This window comes from Stenella coeruleoalba (genome assembly GCF_951394435.1).
Source record: "Stenella coeruleoalba genome assembly, chromosome: 9".
Taxonomy (NCBI): Eukaryota; Metazoa; Chordata; class Mammalia; order Artiodactyla; family Delphinidae; genus Stenella; species Stenella coeruleoalba.
Window position 1 is genome coordinate 54,580,619 of NC_137155.1, and position 20,992 is coordinate 54,601,610.

At 49.2% G+C, this 20,992-nt stretch overlaps 1 protein-coding gene and 1 pseudogene across 3 annotated transcripts in view; one reads left to right on the plus strand and one right to left on the minus strand.

Moving 5' to 3' along the window:
- GSDME (gasdermin E) overlaps window positions 1–20,992 on the minus strand; it is a 73,840-nt gene that overhangs the window by 21,475 nt on the left and 31,373 nt on the right. For both annotated transcript variants that reach the window (XR_013829821.1, XM_079931867.1), the window contains exons 4-5: window positions 8,306–8,477; window positions 6,556–6,676 (exon numbers count right to left, since the gene is read on the minus strand). Coding sequence is in view for 1 of the 2 variants with exons in the window: in XM_079931867.1 (XP_079787993.1) it covers window positions 6,556–6,676; window positions 8,306–8,477 (293 nt within the window). In the remaining variant the exon portion in view is untranslated. The remainder of the gene's footprint in view (window positions 1–6,555; window positions 6,677–8,305; window positions 8,478–20,992) is intronic.
- On the plus strand, window positions 19,759–20,293 carry LOC307191689 (telomerase RNA component interacting RNase-like; annotated as a pseudogene). Its single transcript has one exon. The product of its transcript is annotated as a telomerase RNA component interacting RNase-like (transcript).

A 20,992-nucleotide genomic window follows, 5' to 3' on the forward strand; every position in this document is an offset into this window, starting at 1 on the left:
CTTATAAACGTGTTGAGAGGAAAATCCATACACAAAAGAATATATTCTATATGAATCTGTATGAAGAGACTAGTCTTTTTTTTTAAAGCCTTATCTTTTAGAGATATTTCAATAGTTATAGACAAAATAATATAATGCCTACAATTTGCTTCAAAACAATTGACTAGGGGTGGAGAGAGGTGGGAAAGTTATAGATGAAACATGCACTGCCCTAGTTATTGAAGCTGGATGGTAGGTACATGGGGTTCACTATATTACTATCTGTAGTTCTGAACATGTGTGTAATTTTCCATAATAAAAAGTTTTTAAAAATTATAAAAAGAAATGCCCCTTAAATATTTCTGTATTTGAGGGCCCAACTAAAGTAACTAAGTTGTAGGTAAAAATGCAACAGTGTGGGGCTTCCCTAGTGGCGCGGTGGTTGAGAGTCTGCCTGCCGATGCAGGGGACACGGGTTGGTGCCCTGGTCCGGGAAGATCCCACATGCCGCGGAGCGGCTGGGCCGGTGAGCCATGGCCGCTGAGCCTGTGCGTCCGGAGCCTGTGCTCCGCAATGGGAGAGGCCACAGCAGTGAGAGGCCCGCGTACTGCAAAAAAAAAAAAAAAAAATGCAACCGTGTGTCCTTGCTAAGTAAAAATTGTGTGAACTCAAGAATGAGGGTTCTCCCTCTTGCACTGTTGGAGGGAATGTAAATTGATACAGCCACTGTGGAGAACAGTATGGAGGTTCCTTAAAAAACTACAAACAGAACTACCATATGACCCAGCAATCCCACTACTGGACATAACCTGAGAAAACCGTAATTCAAAAAGAGTCATGTACCAAAATGTTCATTGCTGCTCTATTTACAATAGCCCGGAGATGGAAACAACCTAAGTGTCCATCATCGGATGAATGAATAAAGAAGATGTGGCACATATATACAGTGGAATATTACTCAGCCATAAAAAGAAACGAAATTGAGCTATTTGTAATGAGGTGGATAGACCTAGAGTCTTTCATACAGAGTGAAGTAAGTCAGAAAGAGAAAGACAAATACCGTATGCTAACACATATATATGGAATTTAAGAAAAAAAAATGTCATGAAGAACCTAGGGGTAAGACAGGAATAAAGACGCAGACCTACTAGAGAATGGACTTGAGGATATGGGGAGGGGGAAGGGTAAGCTGTGACAAAGCAAGAGGCATGGACACTACCAAATGTAAGGTAGATAGCTAGTGGGAAGCAGCCGCATAGCACAAGAACCGCCTGGAGGGGTGGGATAGGGAGGGTGGGAGGGAGGGAGATGCAAGAGGGAAGAGATATGGGAACATATGTATATGTGTAACTGATTCACTTTGTTATAAAGCAGAAACTAACATACCATTGTAAAGCAATTATACTCCAATAAAGATGTTAAAAAAAAAAAGAATGAGGGTTCTCCTGACCCACCTCCTACAGTAATGAAAATAAAAACAAAAAGAAAACAAATGGCACCTAATTAAACTCAAAAGCTTTTGCACAGCAAAGGAAACCATAAACAAAAGGAAAAGACAACGCCAGGATGGGAGAAAATATTTGCAAATGAAGCGACCAACAAGGGATTAATCTCCAAAATACACAAATAGCTCATACAACTCAACAACAAAACAATCCAATCAAAAAATAGGCATTAGAACTAAACAGACATTTCTCCAAAGACAGATGGCCAAAAAACACAAGAAAAGATGCTCAATATTGCTAATTATTAGAGAAATGCAAATCAAAACTACAATGAGGCATCACCTCACACCAGTCAGAATGGCCATCATCAAAAAATCTACAAAAATAAATTCTGAGAGGGTATGGAGCAAAGGGAACCCTCTTGCACTGTTGGTGGGAATGTAAATTGATACAGCCACTATGGAGAACAGTATGGATGTTCCTTAGAAAACTAAAAATAGAACTACCATATGATCCAGCAATCGCACTTCTGGGCATACACCCAGAGAAAACCATAAATCAAAGAGATACATGCACTCCAATGTTCACTGCAGCACTACTTACAATAGCCAAGATGTGGAAGCAACCTAAATGCCCATCAACAGAGGAATGGATAAAGAAGATGTGGTACACATATACAATGCAATATAACTCAGCCATAAAAAATAATGAAATAATACCATTTGCAGCAACATGGATGGACCTAGAGATTGTCATACTGAGTCAAGTAAGTCACAGAACAAATATCGTATGATATTGCTTATATGTGGAATCTAGAAAGATTACAAAACTGAAATAGAGTTAGAGATGTAGAAAACAATCTTATGGTTACCAGGGGGGAAGAGGGGAGGGATAAACTGGGAGACTGGCATTAACATATACACACTACTATATATAAAATAGACAGCTAATAAGGACCTGCTGTATAGCACAGGGAACTCTACTCAGTACTCTGTAATGACCTATACGGGAAAAGAATTTAAAAGAGTGGCTATATGTATAACTGAATCACTTTGCTGTACACCTGAAACTAACACAACATTGTAAATCAACTCTACTCCAATAAAAATGTTTAAAAAAGAATGAGGGTTCATTTTATGCTTCTATTTAATAATTTGTGTACAGGCTATGGAATGAGAATGTGGCTGAGCCTAGTACTTGCATGACATGTGAAAGGCATGGGTATTAGCACGTATTTTCAATTGCTGTGGACACTGATGACATCCATAAAGACAGGACGGCTGTCTAAAGACAAAGAAAACAAGCTTTCGTTTACTCACCCGACGACCCACCCACACTCCTAGTCATCCAGGATGCCCCTGGCTCGCTCCACCCTATGCACCAGGCACCGAGGTGGATAAGCGTGAACTGACCCCCAGGGAAAGCTCCCCAAGGACGAGGACCATGACAATTAACACAGCCTCAAATCCTGCCAACAGCCCTGTGGGGCCCCCCAACCATATTCTGGGAGTCCAAGACCCCAGCACCACTCTTCCTTTACCCATATGCACAGCCCCCCCCGAAGGCACTGCCAACCCCTTCACTCTTTGCAGCATCAGGCACTGCAAGGAGCCAGAGATTCAACAGGACCACAACCTAGGCCTTGACAGTAAGTGTGATATGAGTGGAAGAGGCGGACAGGTCACTGAATCCAGAGTGGCAGGTGTGGAGAAAGAAGCAGAAAAGGATTCTTGGACGAAGCAGTGTCTAAGTAGCCCCCAAAAGCCTGGTAGGAATTAGCTGGGCCAAGAGGCAGGGAGCACACTGCAGAGGCTCACGATAAGCGAGAGTGGAGGGTTCCCAGGCGGTGGGTTAACGCTGGCTGTATCACTACGTTGGGAGGCGCTGGTGATGAGAAGCAAGGCTGGACACGACGTGCCTGGAAGGGCAGACTTTATCTTGGGACAAAGGGAGCCTCGGAAGGGTGTTTGAGCAGGTGAGTGAAGTGACCAAATGTGTATTTTTTTTTTTTTTTGCGGTACGCGGGCCCCTCACTGTTGTGGCCTCTCCTGTTGCGGAGCACAGGCTCCGGACACGCAGGCGCAGCGGCCATGGCTCACGGGCCCAGCCGCTCCGCGACACGTGGGATCCTCCCGGACCGGGGCACGAACCCGTGTCCCCTGCATCGGCAGGCGGACCCTCAACCACTGCGCCACCAGGGAAGCCCTTAATATTTATTTATTTATTTTTGTGTGTGTGTGTGTGTGGTACGCGGGCCTCACTGTTGTGACCTCTCCCGTTGCGGAGCACAGGCTCCGGACGCGCAGACTCAGCGGCCATGGCTCACGGGCCCAGCCGCTCCGCGGCATGTGGGATCCTCCCAGACCGGGGCACGAACCCGTGTCCCCTGCATCGGCAGGCGGACTCTCAACCACTGCGCCACCAGGGAAGCCCCAAATGTGTATTTTTAAATAATCACATCAGCTACACTGTTAGGATGGGAAAGATTCAAAGCAGAGGAGCCAATTAAGAGTCTGTGATGGGAACGAGGCGGGGGGTGTCAGTGTCGGCCTCTGGACCTGCAGAGAAATGCACAGACCCGGGAGGGTGGGAAGCACAGGTTCACGTCCACAGGTGCCCAATCAGAAGTTCGTGCTGAAAGGACACTGGTAAATGCCTAATTCTACAGAGCAAAGGCTAAAGTTCAAGACAATAACATGATGTTTCTGATTGGCCATAAGAGGTGTGGGGGGGGATCTGTTGGCAAAGGGAGGGATCGTGGCTGAGCGAACCCCTCGTCAAGGACGGGTTCACAGATGCCTCCCCCAAGGGACACGGAGGGAGTGGCCTCCTCTCGAAGTTTCAGAAGACAGCCAGGATCCTCGTCAACTGTACTCCCACCCAGAAGGTGGGAGGAGAGATCGAGCAGCCTCTTAAGGGCCCTTCCAGCCCCTGTAGGGCTGTTTATGAAGCCGGATCAGAACGTTCTGCAGGAAGAGCAACAGAAAAGAGATGGGAAAAAGCAGCAGAACTGGCTTAAGAATCAGGCAGTGTGTCACACGAGCAAGGGCCTGACCACCAAGCTGCACGGGCAGGGCAGGCAGCAGCAGGAGAGGGCAAAGGAAAGGGCTTCCTAGGCCAGGATGTGGGCAGAGAGCCAGAGGAACCCTGAGGACTCCCCAGGGCACCTCTGCTCAGCAGCACAAAGAGTTTATTGTCAAGACAGCAGAAGCAAGTCAAGATAGAAGGCTTGAAACTGAAATGCAAACAGGAGAGCCTCGCCAGGCAGGCTTTGTCTTTCCAACCCCATCTGAGAAAACAGACGCCCCTGTGGGAGCGACAGGTGCCCTAACAGAGCTGCATGCAGGGCAGAGCACCTCCACCTCCTCGGAGAAACAGGGAGGGGCTCCCGGGGGCCCCAAAGCCTGGAATGGCAGCCCCAGCCTGGCCCCCAGCCGCCAAAGGGTCCTCAGAGCACTCATGGGCATCCTCGGTGCGGGCCAAGCTTCCAAAGAGCCTGACGAAAGCAACACCTCCACCACCAATCCATCTGGACAGGATAACCAAGGCCTCAGCAGCCTGGGCTGGAGTCACACATGCCCACGTGGTCACACAGCTTATCACACGCTGATGACAAAAGCTGGGGGGGCAACTTAATCATCTAATAGGCAGTTTGTTCAGTGGACGGATAGTCTTTCAAAGAGAAAGAATCATCATCGTGCCCAGGATGACACAAATTTGGAAGCTTAGACCTAAAGGATGCTTGCTGGTCGCGATTCTTGGTATTCCTGGTATCCCATGCGTCCCTGGCCCACCCCTAGACCAACTTCCTACAACTGGCAACTTCGCTTCTTGTCTCCCCCCGAAACACAGGCTGCTCTACATGCGAAACGGAAGAGGGAGGGTCGGTGATTGCCCTTCACGTCCCTTACACATCCGCGGGCTTGTCCACTGTCCCATAGGACAGTCAGCATTCCGAGCGCCCACGGTTGTAGCTGAACGGTGGTACCTCGCGTGGCCGAGTGAGCAGAAGGCTGACTCCCGGAAGACACCCGCATCCCTGGCCTGGTCCCCGCCACCTGACAGAAAACAACTGGGGGAAGGGCAGGAGGCAGCCACAGACATGTATGGCCCGTCACGGCACCCTTTTACAATGTTCTCATCATGGAGAATCGAAAGTGCACAGGGACAGAGAGAGTAGTACAGGGAGCCTCCGCACACGCACCGACCGGCTGTGATGGCCTCCCCCACCTCTACCCACCACGCACACCTCACTCTCCACCATCGTGCTTGAAGCAAACCACAGACATATTTCCATTTCATCTGTGAAGAGCTCACTGTAAATCTCTAAAAACTAAGATGACGCTTTTCATAAGCATAACCACGACAATGTGATCACACCTTAAAAAGTTAATTTATGACGTTGCATATATTAATTCATGTCCCCAAAAAGCAGTCAGACACTGTCCTTGGGTTTGACACAAGCTTTTCCTGGGAAGAGTGTGAGGGAAGAGCCGTGAGTATCTAAGACAAGCCACACCAACTGTAAAACCCTATTTTCTTCAAGTGATGCAGTGACCTCCCGGCTTTGAACACACTGCTGATCAGACAGCAAGGTCCAATGCAGCTCTGTGGGCTCCCTACAGGGGACGGGAGGTAAGATGATCACAACGATGACAGTATTATTAATAGCTAAGGTGAGTACTTAATAAGCCACCGCTCTACCGGGCACTTCACGCAGCTCATCTACCCTGGTCCTCACCGCAGCCCTGTGAGGGAATGTCTTTCCCCTCCCAGACACGGGAAGCTGAGGCCCAGGCGGCTTCAGCAAGCTGCCTGAGACCTCACAGGACCCCGTGGCGCTGGGGCCGATGCCCAGTCCCTCCAACTGCAGAGCCCACGTTCTTCGCCCTGTGCCCCGTCGGTGAAGCACACCCCACACCGACATCTGGGCATCCCTCACCAACACCCTCCCACCGCGGCCCTCCGTCTCACTTGTCTTGAGACATCCCCAAACTCTTCCGATATCTCTTTCTTCTCAATCCCCAGAGCAGCGGGGGATCCTCTACAAGTGTGTGTCTCAGGGGAAGATGGGTGTCCCTCCGCGATGGCTCAACCGCCTCCAGAGAGCTCTGAGCTGAGGCACACTCACCGAACTGGCCGTCTGCTCTCACATACAGCTCGATGACGCCGTAGGCGATGGTGGTGGGAGCCGGGATTTCCAGCACCACATTGCTGTCCTTGATGATGTTCCCATCCTCCGTCGCTGACACCTGTGGGCGAGGGCGCATGCTCCCACCTGTGTGCTCAGGCTCCCCCACGTTTCTCCTGCCCCCATGTGGCCAGCCTAGTGCCTGTGCACGAAGAGTGCCAGGGAAATGCCCATGGAATGGAGCAGAAAAAAAGGGATCAGCGGGCAGGGGCCAGGATTTAATCCTTGTCGGCCTCATGATGTCCTACACGTATTCCAAAGTCAATGGCCAACCTGGTGGCACAAAGGCGAGATCCCAGTTTGGGATACAATGAAGTTAGGTCTATGGTGCTGAATAAAGAAGACAAAAAACAAGATAACTTCCCATTTCCCTCGTGGAGGATTATGGAAACAACTCTGAAATCCTCAGAAAATCCTCAGTGGTAAGAGAGCCCGACTAGGAGAACCTAGCTGAGAGCAAGACCCCCGAGCACATCCTCCTGGACCTCATGGATGGCACACGGTGCAGTCAGATAAAACCCGGGGAGAGGCACAAGGATGACAGAAGGGTGGGCAGGAAATGCCGAGTCAGGCACCAAAGCTCTCTCCTTCAAACCCTGTCACAAATATGACCCTTGCCCACCGTGGCCTGGGGAGGAAGGTGAGAAGCTATTCGTTGCCCAAATGCTGGAGATCAGAGACATCTTTAGCAACTTGATCCTGGTCACAGTGTGATGCCAGCTGGCCTCCTGACTCCCAGGCAGGCTCCAGGCCTTTGGTGGGGGTCACCGTGGATAGGAATATCGGCAGGGCCAGCTGAAGCCATCTCCCATCAGGCCTCATCACTCTGTCCGGCCTGCCCACCCCAGGGAGAGTCCAGCCCTGGACCTGTATCTCCACCTCCTAAATACAACTTTTCTGGGTCCTCTAGTATAATTTGAAAGTTACCCCAAGAAGTAAATCTCTAAGAAAAGAATATCGGGCACCATGGCAAGCTGGAGGGGACACAGTCTGGGGCTGCAGCCTGCTGTGCCAGTTCGGTTCCACTGAAGCTCAGGGATCAGCTTGGTAAGACTGTCTGTAACTTAATCCAGAAGCATCTGTGTATGTATATAAAGACATATGTACAGGTCTTTACCTTCCCTAACTCAATCCGTTAGGGATTTAAGGCAGCTAAAGCAAAGGAATCATTTTGAGACCCTTGGCTCTGAGGGGCTCTAGGGGTCATCTGTGCGTCGACCTAGCCAATGCTCATTTGACCCATTTGCTTTTGGGGAAAGCACCTGACCCAACCCTGCATGGCCCATCCAAGTGTCCTATCACCCCGGCCTTGGGTTTACTTCAGGAATGAGCACGGACCGGGAGGGTCCAGTGAGTGCTAGCCCTGAAGCACTCTTTCCACTGGGGATGAGGTGGGAAGAAAGCCAGGAGCTGCCTCCCCACAAGCTTATATGAGAGGGAATCTACCCCAGGGAAGGCAGCGCACAACCTTCTCTTGAGTCCTGGCCTGGATCCAGAGGTGACTGAAGCTAGATCACCCCAGATGTTTCAGTTACGTGAGCCGATAAATTCTCGTTTAAACCAATTTGAGTTGGATTTCTGTTAACTCACTACAGAAAGAACCCTGATGAATGAAGACCCCACCCGAAGAGGCCCCTGACCGAGGCCCCCGTGGCCTCTGACCCGGCACGTCCACCCGCTGGGAGCGCACCTGCACGGTCTTGGTCTGGATCCCCACCATGCCACCGCACTTCTCCTCGATCTGGACGTGCTCGGATATCACACACTTCCGCGTCGTCACTATCTTCTGTGTCAGGACACACAGGACCTCATTCTTCCTCTCCAGCACCTGCTGCAGCACTGAATTCTTCAGATTTATTGTTCTGAAAAAGAAAAACGCCCGTGAGTGGCCTCGTACCTCAGGGGAGACTGATGCAGTGTGAATTTTCGCCTCTCGCACAGCTGGCGGCTGAGGAGCAAACAGTTGACAAGCAGCATCGTTTATTTTCTGGTGATGAGAGAGGGGCCAGTACATCCGGAGAGGCAGAAAGCAAAGTCTCCCAAGGCCACGTCAGAGCTGCCAGGCCTCCGGAGAAAGGCTGGACACCGGGGGGAGGGGGGAGGCGCCTGTCAAACAGGAGCAAGAAAGAAACCCAGTGGGCGTGGCAGCTGCGGTCCATCCGCTCACACCGGGGACTCCACCCTGTCATTTAACCAGAGGCCGCGGGACCACAGACATCACAGGTGTGGGCAATAAATACAGGATTTCTCTGGGGGGAATGCTGACCAGTGCTTTTCACACAGGAGAGGGGAACAGGCTTGAAGCACGAACAGCAAGGAAAAAAACTGGACTTGAATTTAAAAGGTACTTTTTAATCTGTCTGTCCAGGAAGGACATGTAATCTCTTAGAAGGGATTTTACATCATTTTACAGATGGGGAAACTGAGGCCAGTTAGGCGTGGCCTGCCCAGGTCACCCAGCAGAGACTTGGGGCTCCCAGGTGGCTCCTCTGGGGAACTTCAAGAACAAGGTAAATTTCCATCTGCGGAAGATGATTCGTTGCTTAGAAGCAAACGATGAAGTGCGCTCTCTGGAGGTCCTCCTCCGTGCTGTTGCGTTCATGGAGTGGACAGGAAGAAAACCAAATGAGAGTCAGTGTCAGCACAGGAACAATTACAGTGTTCATCCTGTGCTTTTTAAACAATCCCAGGTTAGTTACCTTGAAAGCTCACCACCACCCCCAACAGCGGTGGTCACCCCGCCCCGCAGGCAGACGCAGGTTCTCCAGGCTTCAGCAAGCGTCCCCACAACAGAGGCAAGTAGCTGGAAAGGTCCTGTCTCCATGTAAAAAGCTGCCTGGTGCGGAAACAACCCGTATCCAGAAGCAGATGAACAGATAGGCCAGCGTGGTCCATACACACAGTGGGACGTTATTCAACCACAGAATGGAATAAAGCTGACACGCACTACAACACAAACGAACCTTGAAGACATTATGTTGAGGGAAAGAAGCCAGGCACAAAAGGACAAATATTGGATGATTTTACTTATATGAAATAACTAGACTAGGCAAATTTAGAGCCACAGAAAGTAGATTTGAGGTTACCAGGAGCTGAGGGAGAGAGTGTGTGGGGTTCTTGCTTGACGGCTACAGAGTTTCTGTTTAGGCTGATAAAAAAGTTCTAGAAATGGATAGTGCTGATGGCTGCATGACAGTGCGAGTGTACTTAATGCCACTGAACTGTACACCTAAGAAGGGTTAAAATGGCAAATTTTATATTTTATCACAATAAAAAAAAAAGTAAAGACAGGAAAGACTGTCCGATCTCAGTAGTGGTCAAAGAAATGCAAATTATAACAATGTTTCACACATATTAAATGTCATAAAGACAAATTGACAACAACAATGAAATTTGGCTACAAACTTAAAGAAATGTGTACATGGGAAACCCAGAGGATAGTACACGTGTGATCGGGAAGGGTTTCTAAAACGAAATCTCCAGGTTCAAGGAAAACTTCCTACAGCTAAAGCATGCATGGGAAACCCAGAGGATGGTACACCGTGTGATCGGGAAGGGTTTCTATAACGCACCTCATTTTTCATCTCCTGGTGCTCGGGTTCCCCATTCCAGCCGCTTTACTAACAATCTCCCACCTTAGGAGAATCAGCACCTTTAACCTCCTGTTTCGTACAGTTTGCAATTTGTCCGGAGGATGAACGGGAAGAGGGGGAACCAATGAGAGACTAGCTGTAGGTGATGGACGGGCACATGTCACTCTAATTTCCAATCAGGAAGAAGAACTAACCAAAGGCTCAGCCTGCCCCCCGGAACCAGAGTAGGGCCTGAAGCAATCCTGCAGTTTTGCGGCCAGCTCCCAGAGGGTTGGACCCAAAAGAACACATCTGGAGGCGAGGGCAGGGGAGTACACACTGAATGCAGGAGAAGAGCGCCCCTTCCTCACCCAGCGGAACTGCTGCTCCCCCCACCCCGTTCTCCCACGAGATCACCCGCCTCCCACGTGCCCGCAGCTCTGTGCAACACAGACATCTGCAGTCAACGTGCAGGTGGGTCCCAGCTTCATCTCCTCCTCGCTGGGTCACTGCCTCTCGTCTCTGAGCCTCAGTCTGCACATCTGTAAAGTAAGGGCTGACTACGAGGCTTACCTGCAGTGACCCACACTGCACCCGTCTGAAAATGTTTCTTTCCTTCCACTATTGGCAGGGAGGCCAAATCAAGCTCCCTCCCCAGGCTGGCCAAAGATACGGCCACAGTTTTCAGGGGAGCCTTCAGCTGGGGAGCAGACCCTCCAAGCAGCTAAGAAAACAGCTACCCGGATACAGGCCAGGAGTTCCTGGGGGAGGAAAGCAGGCAGGAGCTGCCGGAGGCAACAGGTGGGGATGCACTAGGAAGCGTGGCTCCACGCCCGACACAGCTGCGGGTCCACAGGGACCAGGCTGTGGGCCAGGGACGCCAGCGGGAACAGAGGTTCCTCTTCTGAGGTACCTGAAAGCTCCCAGGCCCAGCCCTAATGAAGCAGGCTCCTTCCCAGTGTGAAGCTTTAATTTCCATTCTCTTTACTTCTAAGGCTTGGAAAGCCAAATGCAAACCAGACAGAAGAAACCCAGAGAAGACTTTTAAAACTCTAACAACATCCAAAAGGAGGGAAGCAGTTTTCTTTCCCAACACATAATGCAGCCCCCAGGACCCCTCCCATAGAGACAAGGGGAGGGCATGCTTTCCGAGCAGACCCCCATCCCAAACTCATTCATTTCACTCCACAGATAACTGGGTCCTATTATGTTCTGGGCCAAATGCTGGAGATTCTCAGTGAGAAAGACCAAGGGGATCACTGTTGCCACGACCCTCCTGTGTAATAGCCCTTGATCATAACATGTCCTAGAGGAATAGGGCTTCAAATGGAGTTCAGATAAGGCTCTTCAAAAAGTAATGTGCGTCATGACAGAGCAGGGGCAAGTCAGCTCTTAACCTGTCTTCCGTGGAGAAATTATGAAACTACAAGGGCCCCAGGGGATGACTAGTTCTGAGGTAGAAAACCAGTTTCATCTTGAATACCACCTCTGATGGATCCATCAATGATCGCTGCCTAGCTACTGGGAAAGGATTCTAAGACTGGGTCTAGGCCAGGAGGCAGTGAGCAGCGAGAAAGCCATGACTGACTCGCAACGTCTGCACAGGCCTGGGAGGGGACGAGGTCCTGATCACTAGGATCTAATCCAGTGTCTGTGCTCAGAAAGGGAGACTGCGGCCCTCAGAGGTCACAGACTGGCCTGAATCCCATGGCACACATCTTCTGACTCTCAGGCCAGTGATCTTTCCACTACACTGCTCTAAAAACTGACGGCAAGAGGCTAGGGTACAAAGGCACTCTGAAGAAACCGTGCAAGATTGCAGGGGGTTTGTTCCACCGTCTCTCCAGGAACAGAGATTGGGACATTATAAAGAGCCCAAAGATGGTGGCCAGCCTGATATTGCAAAAGTATTCAGCAAGAATTACCAACCCACAGAAATGTAGCTATGTACTGACGATTAAGGCTTTAGCAATTTCGGTATTTCTCCTAAAGGGTTTTGATTTATCGGCTAACACTAAAGGAGAAGTGTGCTCGCAGACCAGCTGTACAGTGGAAAAATTAGAAAGGCTGTGGAGATTAGGTCCATGCACGTTGCTTGTAAACTTGGCTTTGCTCTTCTGACACTTCATTAAGCAGCAAAGTCTGCTTCTCTTTTGATAGCCAGCCTCCTCCAGTCTAGAGACCTGGCAAAACACCCCACCAAGGCCGTGACTAGAGTTTAATCTCGGTAACCGCCTCCTCAAACCCTGAAGCACGTGCCTCTGCTTCTTCCATTGCCTGCTGATCCCCCCGGGGGACAGTCCTTGCCCCATCAGAGTCTGTGCGCTCTCAGAGTGGGCCGGGGAAGGGCGAGCACTTCCGCCATGTCCGTTTTGTTCCTGCAGGCACCGCGCTGAGAACCAGGGGCCTGGAGGGCTCTGACACCCCCTGAGTGTGATGAACCACTAGCTGCCTCCCCCGATTTTGTTCAGGTTTGGGAGCCTGGTACAAGGTCGTGGAAGGGGTAGCTCAGACCCACAGATGAGTCTTGGCCCTTCCTGGTAACTCTGCTGTTCTTATCAGGGATTGGGTAGGATGGGCCATCCGTGGCAATTCTGGCCATTGAGACTTGAGGAGAAGTCTGTTGGGGGTTCCTGGAAGGCTCTTTCTCTCTCTTAAAAAGAGGCACAAGGAATAGACTACTTTTCTGCCTCTGGGTTTCCTCTGGAATGCAGTCATTTGGGCACCAAAAGGAGAACTGGGCAGCTGGGACAAGAAATGCATGGAGACTACCACAAAGGGGTTCCACGGGGCCACTGAATTAACCAGCCACCGGGAACCTCAGGTGAAGGTGACTCACCCTACCTGGGGAGATTTTCTTATGTGAGGTAATAACAGATTTTCTTTGCAACTAAAGACACTCTAACTGGTCCATGAAGTTAATGTCACCTTTATTTTACAGAGGGACAGAAGCAGACAAAGCTCGTAAGCCAGTGACCCAAAGGCGCACAGCTGACCAGGGCCAGAAGGAGAACGCAGCTGAGCCTATCCAACCCCGAAGCCCTATCTATGTCTTTCCATCTTCCGTCTCCGTCCTTGACTTCCTCTGGGCCCTGTACACAGAAGGTGTTTCATGTGTACCGAGAACGAACAAGCAGCCTCTCTGCTCAACCCTCCTGGGAAAGCTCCCCAGAGACTAGCAGCGGATCCTCTTGGAAACCCAAGCAGCCACCACCGGCTGGCTCCTTCCCGCCAACAAAGTCTCCATTTCAACCATAAAAGGAACTTCCCGCACACCCACCAGAGACGATCGACCTGGAGCCGGAGCCAGGGCCAGGAAGTCTCTAGAAACTTGAGCTGCTCTGCCCTGGGGCTCCACTTCCACATGGTGAGGAAAACCCTGCTCTGTGTCACAGGCTGTGGCTTCAGGACTGTAAACTGCCTGAAAAAAATCAAAATCAGGGCACAATGCTAACCACACATTATTAGCAAAGTGACGGGGTCACCTCACCTCTGTGCACACTGCCGTCTATTCAATACCTTATCTCACTCACTCACAACCAGGGAGAGAAAGGAGAAAAAGGACTAAGCCATTACAGACTTTCAGATGGAGTAACTAATTCACTGCCACCTGCAGATGCAGCAGGTCTGAGAGATGAAAAAGCTGAATGAGGCTGATGCAGGGAGTTGAGCTCACGCGGGAGCCTGTGGGCCAGGTTTTGCCTTTCAAGCTCTGGCATCCACAGCTGGATGGAAAAATCTCGTGTTTTGTGGACCTGGGCTTCCACCTCAAGTCCAGGCAAATTAATTCTCCTCTGCATCTCAGATGCAAAATAAAGATGAACCAAGTATTCTTCCAACCCAATGGTGCTGACTGTACTGCAGACACCACGTGGGTGCAAAGGTGAGCAAAAGAGGATGTTCCAGGAGGGACGCAGACACGGAATCAGGCAGTTATGACCAGCGTTACCCCACAACGGGGTCGGTGCCCCCGTAGGGAAACCGTGGGGTGACAGGGCTGCTGAAGGAAATGACAGCACATCTGAGTTGCCGGCCAGGTGACGCAGAGGGACGGAGTCTGCGTGTGGACTCTACGTGCTTGTGCGGATGGGAGCGACGGAGCCTTCAGACAGGGCTAGGAGGTGAGAGAGAGCCTGGGGCGTCGACGCCCGGGATTGAAATACGTTCAGGCGACTGGACTGGGGTGTGTGAGGGGAGGAGGGCGTGGATGTCATCCCAGGACAGTGAAGAGCACAGAAGGGCACACGCCAGGCAGGGACACAACCCGATGGGCTGCCGTGCAGAGAATCAAGTGAGTGCAGAGGGACCAGCCGGGAGACTCCCGGCACATCCAGGTGAGAGACGGTGGAAACCTGCACCAGGGCACTGGTTGTGAGGCTGGGGCACTGGGAACAGGCAGGACAGATATTCAAGAGGCAGAATCAACTAGCAGGAGACTAGGTATGGGAGGGAAAGGAGGGAATGAGCCCCGTCTGATGCTCAGATTTCTGGCTGAGATAACTGGGCTTAATGCTGCAGCAACCGGCACCTCAGAGGGAGTCGGGCAGCAAAGCGGGTATAGAGAGACGAGAAGTTCAGTGATGGGCGTCAGACATGACATGAAAGCCCTGGTGGAATAAACATCTGCTCGCCTGAACTCTAACTCCTGACTCATTCCAGCCAACACAGGTTTGTATCAATGCATCACATCTTGTCAATTTTAAAACACGCATTTTTTTCACATCTCTGAAATCAGGATGTTTTTCAAATGACATGGTTTAGTTGGCAGCGTTCTTTCTTAGTGGTACATAAAATAGTGGTGCTCCTTACGATGGATGAAATCTTGGATTTGATGAAATAATGTCTATCAACCTTAGAAGAAAATAGTACGTGAATGTCTCTCCTTAGGACTTAAATCCTACCTAGTTCCAAAAAGGTCTGAAGTAGCCTTTCACAATAAAGCTCGGAGGACAGGATGATTTCTGTAAAAAGACAAAAACTACTCCTGGGATCGAATATTGGGAAGAATGCTCAGAAGGCCCTCTCTCCCACAGGAGGGGTTCAGCTCAGATAAAAACAACAGAAGGTCAAGCAGCCTTTCAGAAGCTCCCAATCCTAAGAACTAAAACCCAAACCAGGAGACAGAATAATCTAGTGGAAAAATTTTAAAAGCAGCAATAAGCTGACTGACTTTCAGACATCACAGAGATGGGTACGGCCTCGGGGTCTCAGGAAAGACATCTTTTAAAAAGAGTGGATTTGGTGGGGCCTTGAGAGCTTCACTGTTGCTCTTCCCCAGAAGAATATGATGGGAGACAGGGCCCATTAATATGTTACTGATATGGCTCAAGAGCTCTTACATCTCGCTTCAAGAACTGAACAAGCATCTCCTGTGACACACAAAACACTCCGAGAGAACAGCCTACGTGCTTTCCAGACTTTGCTGAGGCACAGCACATGTCTGGGTCCACTCTCGTTTGGGGAGAAGCCAGGCTGCTGCCACATGCGAGAACCAGAGCCTCTCTGACTCACTGAACGTAGTGAGTCCTTCCATGGCGGGTTTCACGATGCAGACCACACACGGCTGCCTGCCTCCCCTCCACAGACGAGCGAAACAAGGGCTCCAAGACGTCAGCATCAGAAACCCCACGGGCTTCACTTAATTTCTCTTCTGAAACTGCCTCTCCCGCCCCATCACCAAACGCTAAGTTACCCCTTACCTTCCCACAGCTCTGACCTTTCCCAGCTTCTGTAACCAGGCTCTACTGGGGGCTAGTCAGAATAGCAATAATTATGGAAGTGTTCACACTAATAGCTATAATTTTTGAGCACCTGCCATGTGCCATGCTTTGTTTATATGCCCTCATTTAATTCTCACATAAACTCCTTGGAAACAAGAATCCCATTTTAGTAACAAAATCCTGGGCGGTGAAGGCAGAAAAAGATGGTTCCTATGTCTTGGTTTAAAAAAAAATAGATCTTTTTTAAGCCAGGAGTTGGGGGGTGGTTTATTAGTGTTTGTCATATACTTCTATGTTTCCACAACAAATTTTTTTCATTAAAAAAAATATAAGCCTGAAGTTTACTAGTCAGCCTAAAAATACCACCAACACTAACACCAAGAGAAGAGCAGGAAAAGGTGCTGATTGACACTGATACCCCCAGACCCCGAGATGCCTTCACCTGGTTTATTCTGACTACTTAAAGGCTGCCCCTGGGGGGAAACAAAGAAATAAGAGAATAAGCAAAAGACCAAGATTCAGGAAACTCTTGTTCTCCAAGTACATGTGGCCAGAGGTCTTTAAATTGTTAGGCACAAAATCTATTAAAAATAATGGTGTCACTGGTCAGAATGGCCATCATCAAAAAATCTACAAACAATAAATGCTGGAGAGGGTGTGGAGAAAAGGGAACCCTCTTGCACTATTGGTGGGAATGTAAATTGGTACAGCCACTATGGAAAACAGTAGGGAGGTTCCTTAAAAAACTACAAATAGAACTACCATACGACCCAGCAATCCCACTCCTGGGCATATACCCTGAGAAAAGCATAGTTCAAAAAGAGCCATATACCACAATGTTCACTGCAGCTCTGTTTACAATAGCCAGGACATGGAAGCAACCTAAGTGTCCATCAACAGATGAATGGATAAAGAAGATGTGGCACGTATATACAATGGAATATTACTCAGCCATAAAAAGAAATGAAATGGAGTTATTTGTAATGAGGTGGATGGACCTAGAGTCTGTCATACAGAGTGAAGTAAGTCAGAAAGAGAAAAACAAATACCGTAGGTTAACACATACATATGGAATCTAAAAAAAAAAAAAAGGTCATGAAGAACCTGGGGCAAGACAGGAATAAAGACGCAGACCTACTAGAGAATGGACATGAGGACACGGGGAGGGGGAAGTGTAAGCTGGGACAAAGTGAGAGAGTGGCATGGACATATATACGCTACCAAATGTCAAACTAACAGCTAGTAGGAAGCAGCCGCATAGCACAGGGAGATTAGCTCAGTGCTCTGTGACCACCTAGAGGCGTGGGATAGGGAGGGTGGGAGGGAGGGAGATGCAAGAGGGAAGAGATATGGGGATATATGTATAACTGATTCACTTTGTTTATAAAGCAGAAACTAACAGACCACTGTAAAGCAATTATACTCCAATAAAGATAAACAGATAAATAAATAACAAAAAGAGTCATGTACCAATGTTCACTGCAGCACTATTTACAATAGCCAGGACATGGAAGCAACCTAAGTGTCCATCAACAGATGAAAGGATAAAGAAGATGGGGCACATACGTACAATGGCATATTACTCAGCCATAAAAAGAAACGAAACTGAGTTATCTGTAGTGAGGTGGATGGACCTAGAGTCTGTCATACAGAGTGAAGTCAGTCAGAAAGAGAAAAACAAATACCATATGCTGACACATATATATGGAATTTTTTTAAAAAATGGTTCTGATGAACCTAGGGTCAAGACAGGAATAAAGACACAGACAGAGATGGACTTGAGGACACAGGGAGGGGGAAGGGTAAGCTGGGGCAAAGTGAAAGAGTAGCATTGACATATATACACTACCAAATGTAAAATAGCTAGCTAGTGGGAAGCAGCTGCACGACACAGGGAGATCAGCTCAGTGCTTTGCAACCACGTAGGGGGGTGGGATAAGAAGGGTAGAGGGAGATGCAAGTGGGAGGGGATATGGGGATATGCAAATGCATATAGCTGATTCACTTTGTTATAAAGCAGAAACTAACACAACACTGTAAAGCAATTATACTCCAATATAGATGTTAAAAAAAATAAAAATAATGGTGTCATAGAAGGATGTGAGCACACCTCCTCTCATGAAAACACTAAAATCACAACTAACTGCTGAACAACCATCGACAAAAAACCACTGGAACCTACCAAAAAAGATATCCTACATCAAAAAGACAAAGAAGAAGCCACAGCAAAACAGTAAGGGAGGCATAACTGCAATAAAATCAAATCTCACACCCCCTGGTTGGGCGATCCACAAACTGGAAAATAATTATATTGCAGAGGTTCTCCCAAAGGAGTGAGAGTTCTGAGCCTCACATCAGGCTCCCCAGCCGGGGGGGTTTGGCATTGGGAGGAGGAGCCCCCAGAGCATCTAGCTTTGAAGTCCAGAGGGGTTTAATCGCAGGAATTCCACATGACTGGGGAAAAGAACTCCACTCTTGGAGGGTGCACACAAGATCCTGTGTGCACCAGGACGCAGGGGAAAAAGCAGGGACCTCATAGGAGCCTAGGCTAGATCTACCTGCTGGTACTGGATGGTCTCCTGAAGAGGTGGGGGGCAGTTCTGGCTCACTGCAGGCACAAAGGCACTGGTGGTGGTAGTTCTGGGAAGCACTCATTGGCGTGAGCCCTCCTGGAGGTGGCCATTTTCTCACCGAGACCTAGCCCCACCCAACAGCCTACTGGGATGCCTCAGGCCAACCAACCAACAGGGGAGGAACACAGCCCCACCCATCAGCAGACAGGCTGCCTAAAGTCTTCCTGAGCCCACAGGTGCCCACTAAACACACCCCTTGAAACAGCCCTGCCCACCTGAGAGACAAGACCCAGTTCCACCCACCAGTGGGCAGGAATCAGTCCCTCCCATCAGAAAGCCTGCACAAGCCTCTTAGACCAGCCTTATCCACCAGCGGGCAGACGGCAGAAGCAAGAAGCACTACAACCCTGCAGACTGCGGAACAGAAACCTCAATCACAGAAAGTTAGACAAAATGAGATGGCAGAGGAATATGTCCCAGGGGAAGGAAAAAGATAAAACCCCAGAGGAACAGCTGCAATCTACCCGAAAAAGAATTCAGAGTAATGATAGTAGAGATGATCCAAGATCTTGGAAAAAGAATGGAGGTACCAACCAAGAAGATACAAGAAAGGTTTAAAAAAAGAGCTAGAAGATCTAGTGAACAAACAGAGATGAATAATACAATAACTGAAACGAAAAATACACTAGAAGGAATCAATAGCAAAATAAATGAGGCAGAAGAATGGATAAGTAAGCTGGAAGACAGAATGGTGGAAATCACTGCTGCAGAACAGAATAAAGAAAAAAGAATGAAAAGAAATGAAGACAGGGACTTCACTCGTGGTCCAGTGGTTGACTCTACACTCCCAATGCAGAGGGCCTGGGTTTGATCCCTGGTCAGGGAACTAGCAATGAAGATCCTGCATGCAGCAGATAAGACCCAGCACAGCCAAATAAACAAACAATTTTTTTTAAAGAAAAGAAATGAAGACAATCTAAGAGACCTCTGGGACAACATCAAATGCACCAACATTCACATTATTGGGGTCTCAGAAGAAGAGAGAGAGAAAGGGCCTAAGAAAATATTTGAAGAGATACTGGCTGAAAACTTCCATAACATGGGAAAGAAAACAGTCCAAGTCCAGGAAGCGCAAGATCCCAGGCAATATAAACCCAGGAATGAAAATGCCGAGACACATAGTAATCAGATGCGTTGCCCAGGACGAGGCAAGTCGGGCTCCAAGCGCAGGGCCGGAGTGGCCTCCCCAGAGTCCTTTGCACGGCACCTGGCGACAAAATGGCTGCCCGAGGGAGATGGGTGGAGCCTCCGGGCCAGGAGGCACCAGGCCCCACAGGCGGCAGTGGCAGCGAGAGCCGATGGGCTGAGTCAGGGCCCAGGATGTCACCCAAGAGTGGGGATGATGAAGTGTCGGGCAGAGGTTTGAGCCCAGTGTCGGACGGTGCGAACTCGTTCACCAACAGCAGCAGCTTCCTGGAGCTGTTCAAGTGAAAGACTGAAGAGGAGCAGCGGCAGTGGCGGGAGGAGCCGCCCCCAGGCCCACAGCGACCCGACCAGCCAGCCACCGCCGCCACCATGAGTCCTGGGGATCTGAAGAGGAAGGGCAGCCCAGGCCCCACGCTCAGCTTCATGGGCAAGCGCACAGGTGGGAACAAACTAGCCCTGAAGACAGGAACAGCAGCCAAGAAGAAGACGGAGAATGAGGTACTAACAAGTAAAGGTGACGCGTGGGCCAAGTACATGGCAGAGGTGAAAAATTACAAAGCCCCACCAGTGCAGAGATGATGATGAAACTCGGCCCCTGATGAAATGACCCCCCCTCCCTGCCTGGCCAAGGCCTGGGACTCTCTGCGATGTACGTAACTAGTTAATGCAGCAGCAGCAGCACAGCAGCCTTTTTCCCCCAAGGACTTATATACAGAAAGAAACCGAGATGCTTCCCACAGCTGTGGATGGTTTTCCAGGACTCTTTTTTACCTTGAGCACTTGCCTCCTAAGACTTCATAGAACAGTGGTCTACTGTCCCCTCTCTTCCCATCTCCTCCCTCTTTCTGATTCTTTCTCTCTTCCTCTTCTCACCCTCCCCTCCCTTTAGCCATAACTTCTGGGAAGTAAAGAACTTGACTTAGTGCTGGTAAAAAAAAAAAAGAGAGAGAGAGAGATACATAGTAATCAAACTGACAAAAATTAAAGACAAAGAGAAAATATTAAAAGAAACAAGGGAAAGGCAACAAATAACATACAAGGGAATTCCCATAAGGTTATCAGCTCATTTTTCAGCACAAACTCTGCAGGCAAGAAGGGAGTGGTACGATATATTCAAAGTGATGAAAGGGAAGAAACTACAGCCAAGAAGACTCTACCCAGCAAAGCTCTCATTCAGATTTGATGGAGAAATCAAAAGCTTTACAGACAAGCAAAAGCTAAGAGAATTCAGCACCACCAAACCAGCTTTACAACAAATGCTAGAGGAACTTCTCTGGGCAGGAAACACAAGAGAAGGAAAAGACCT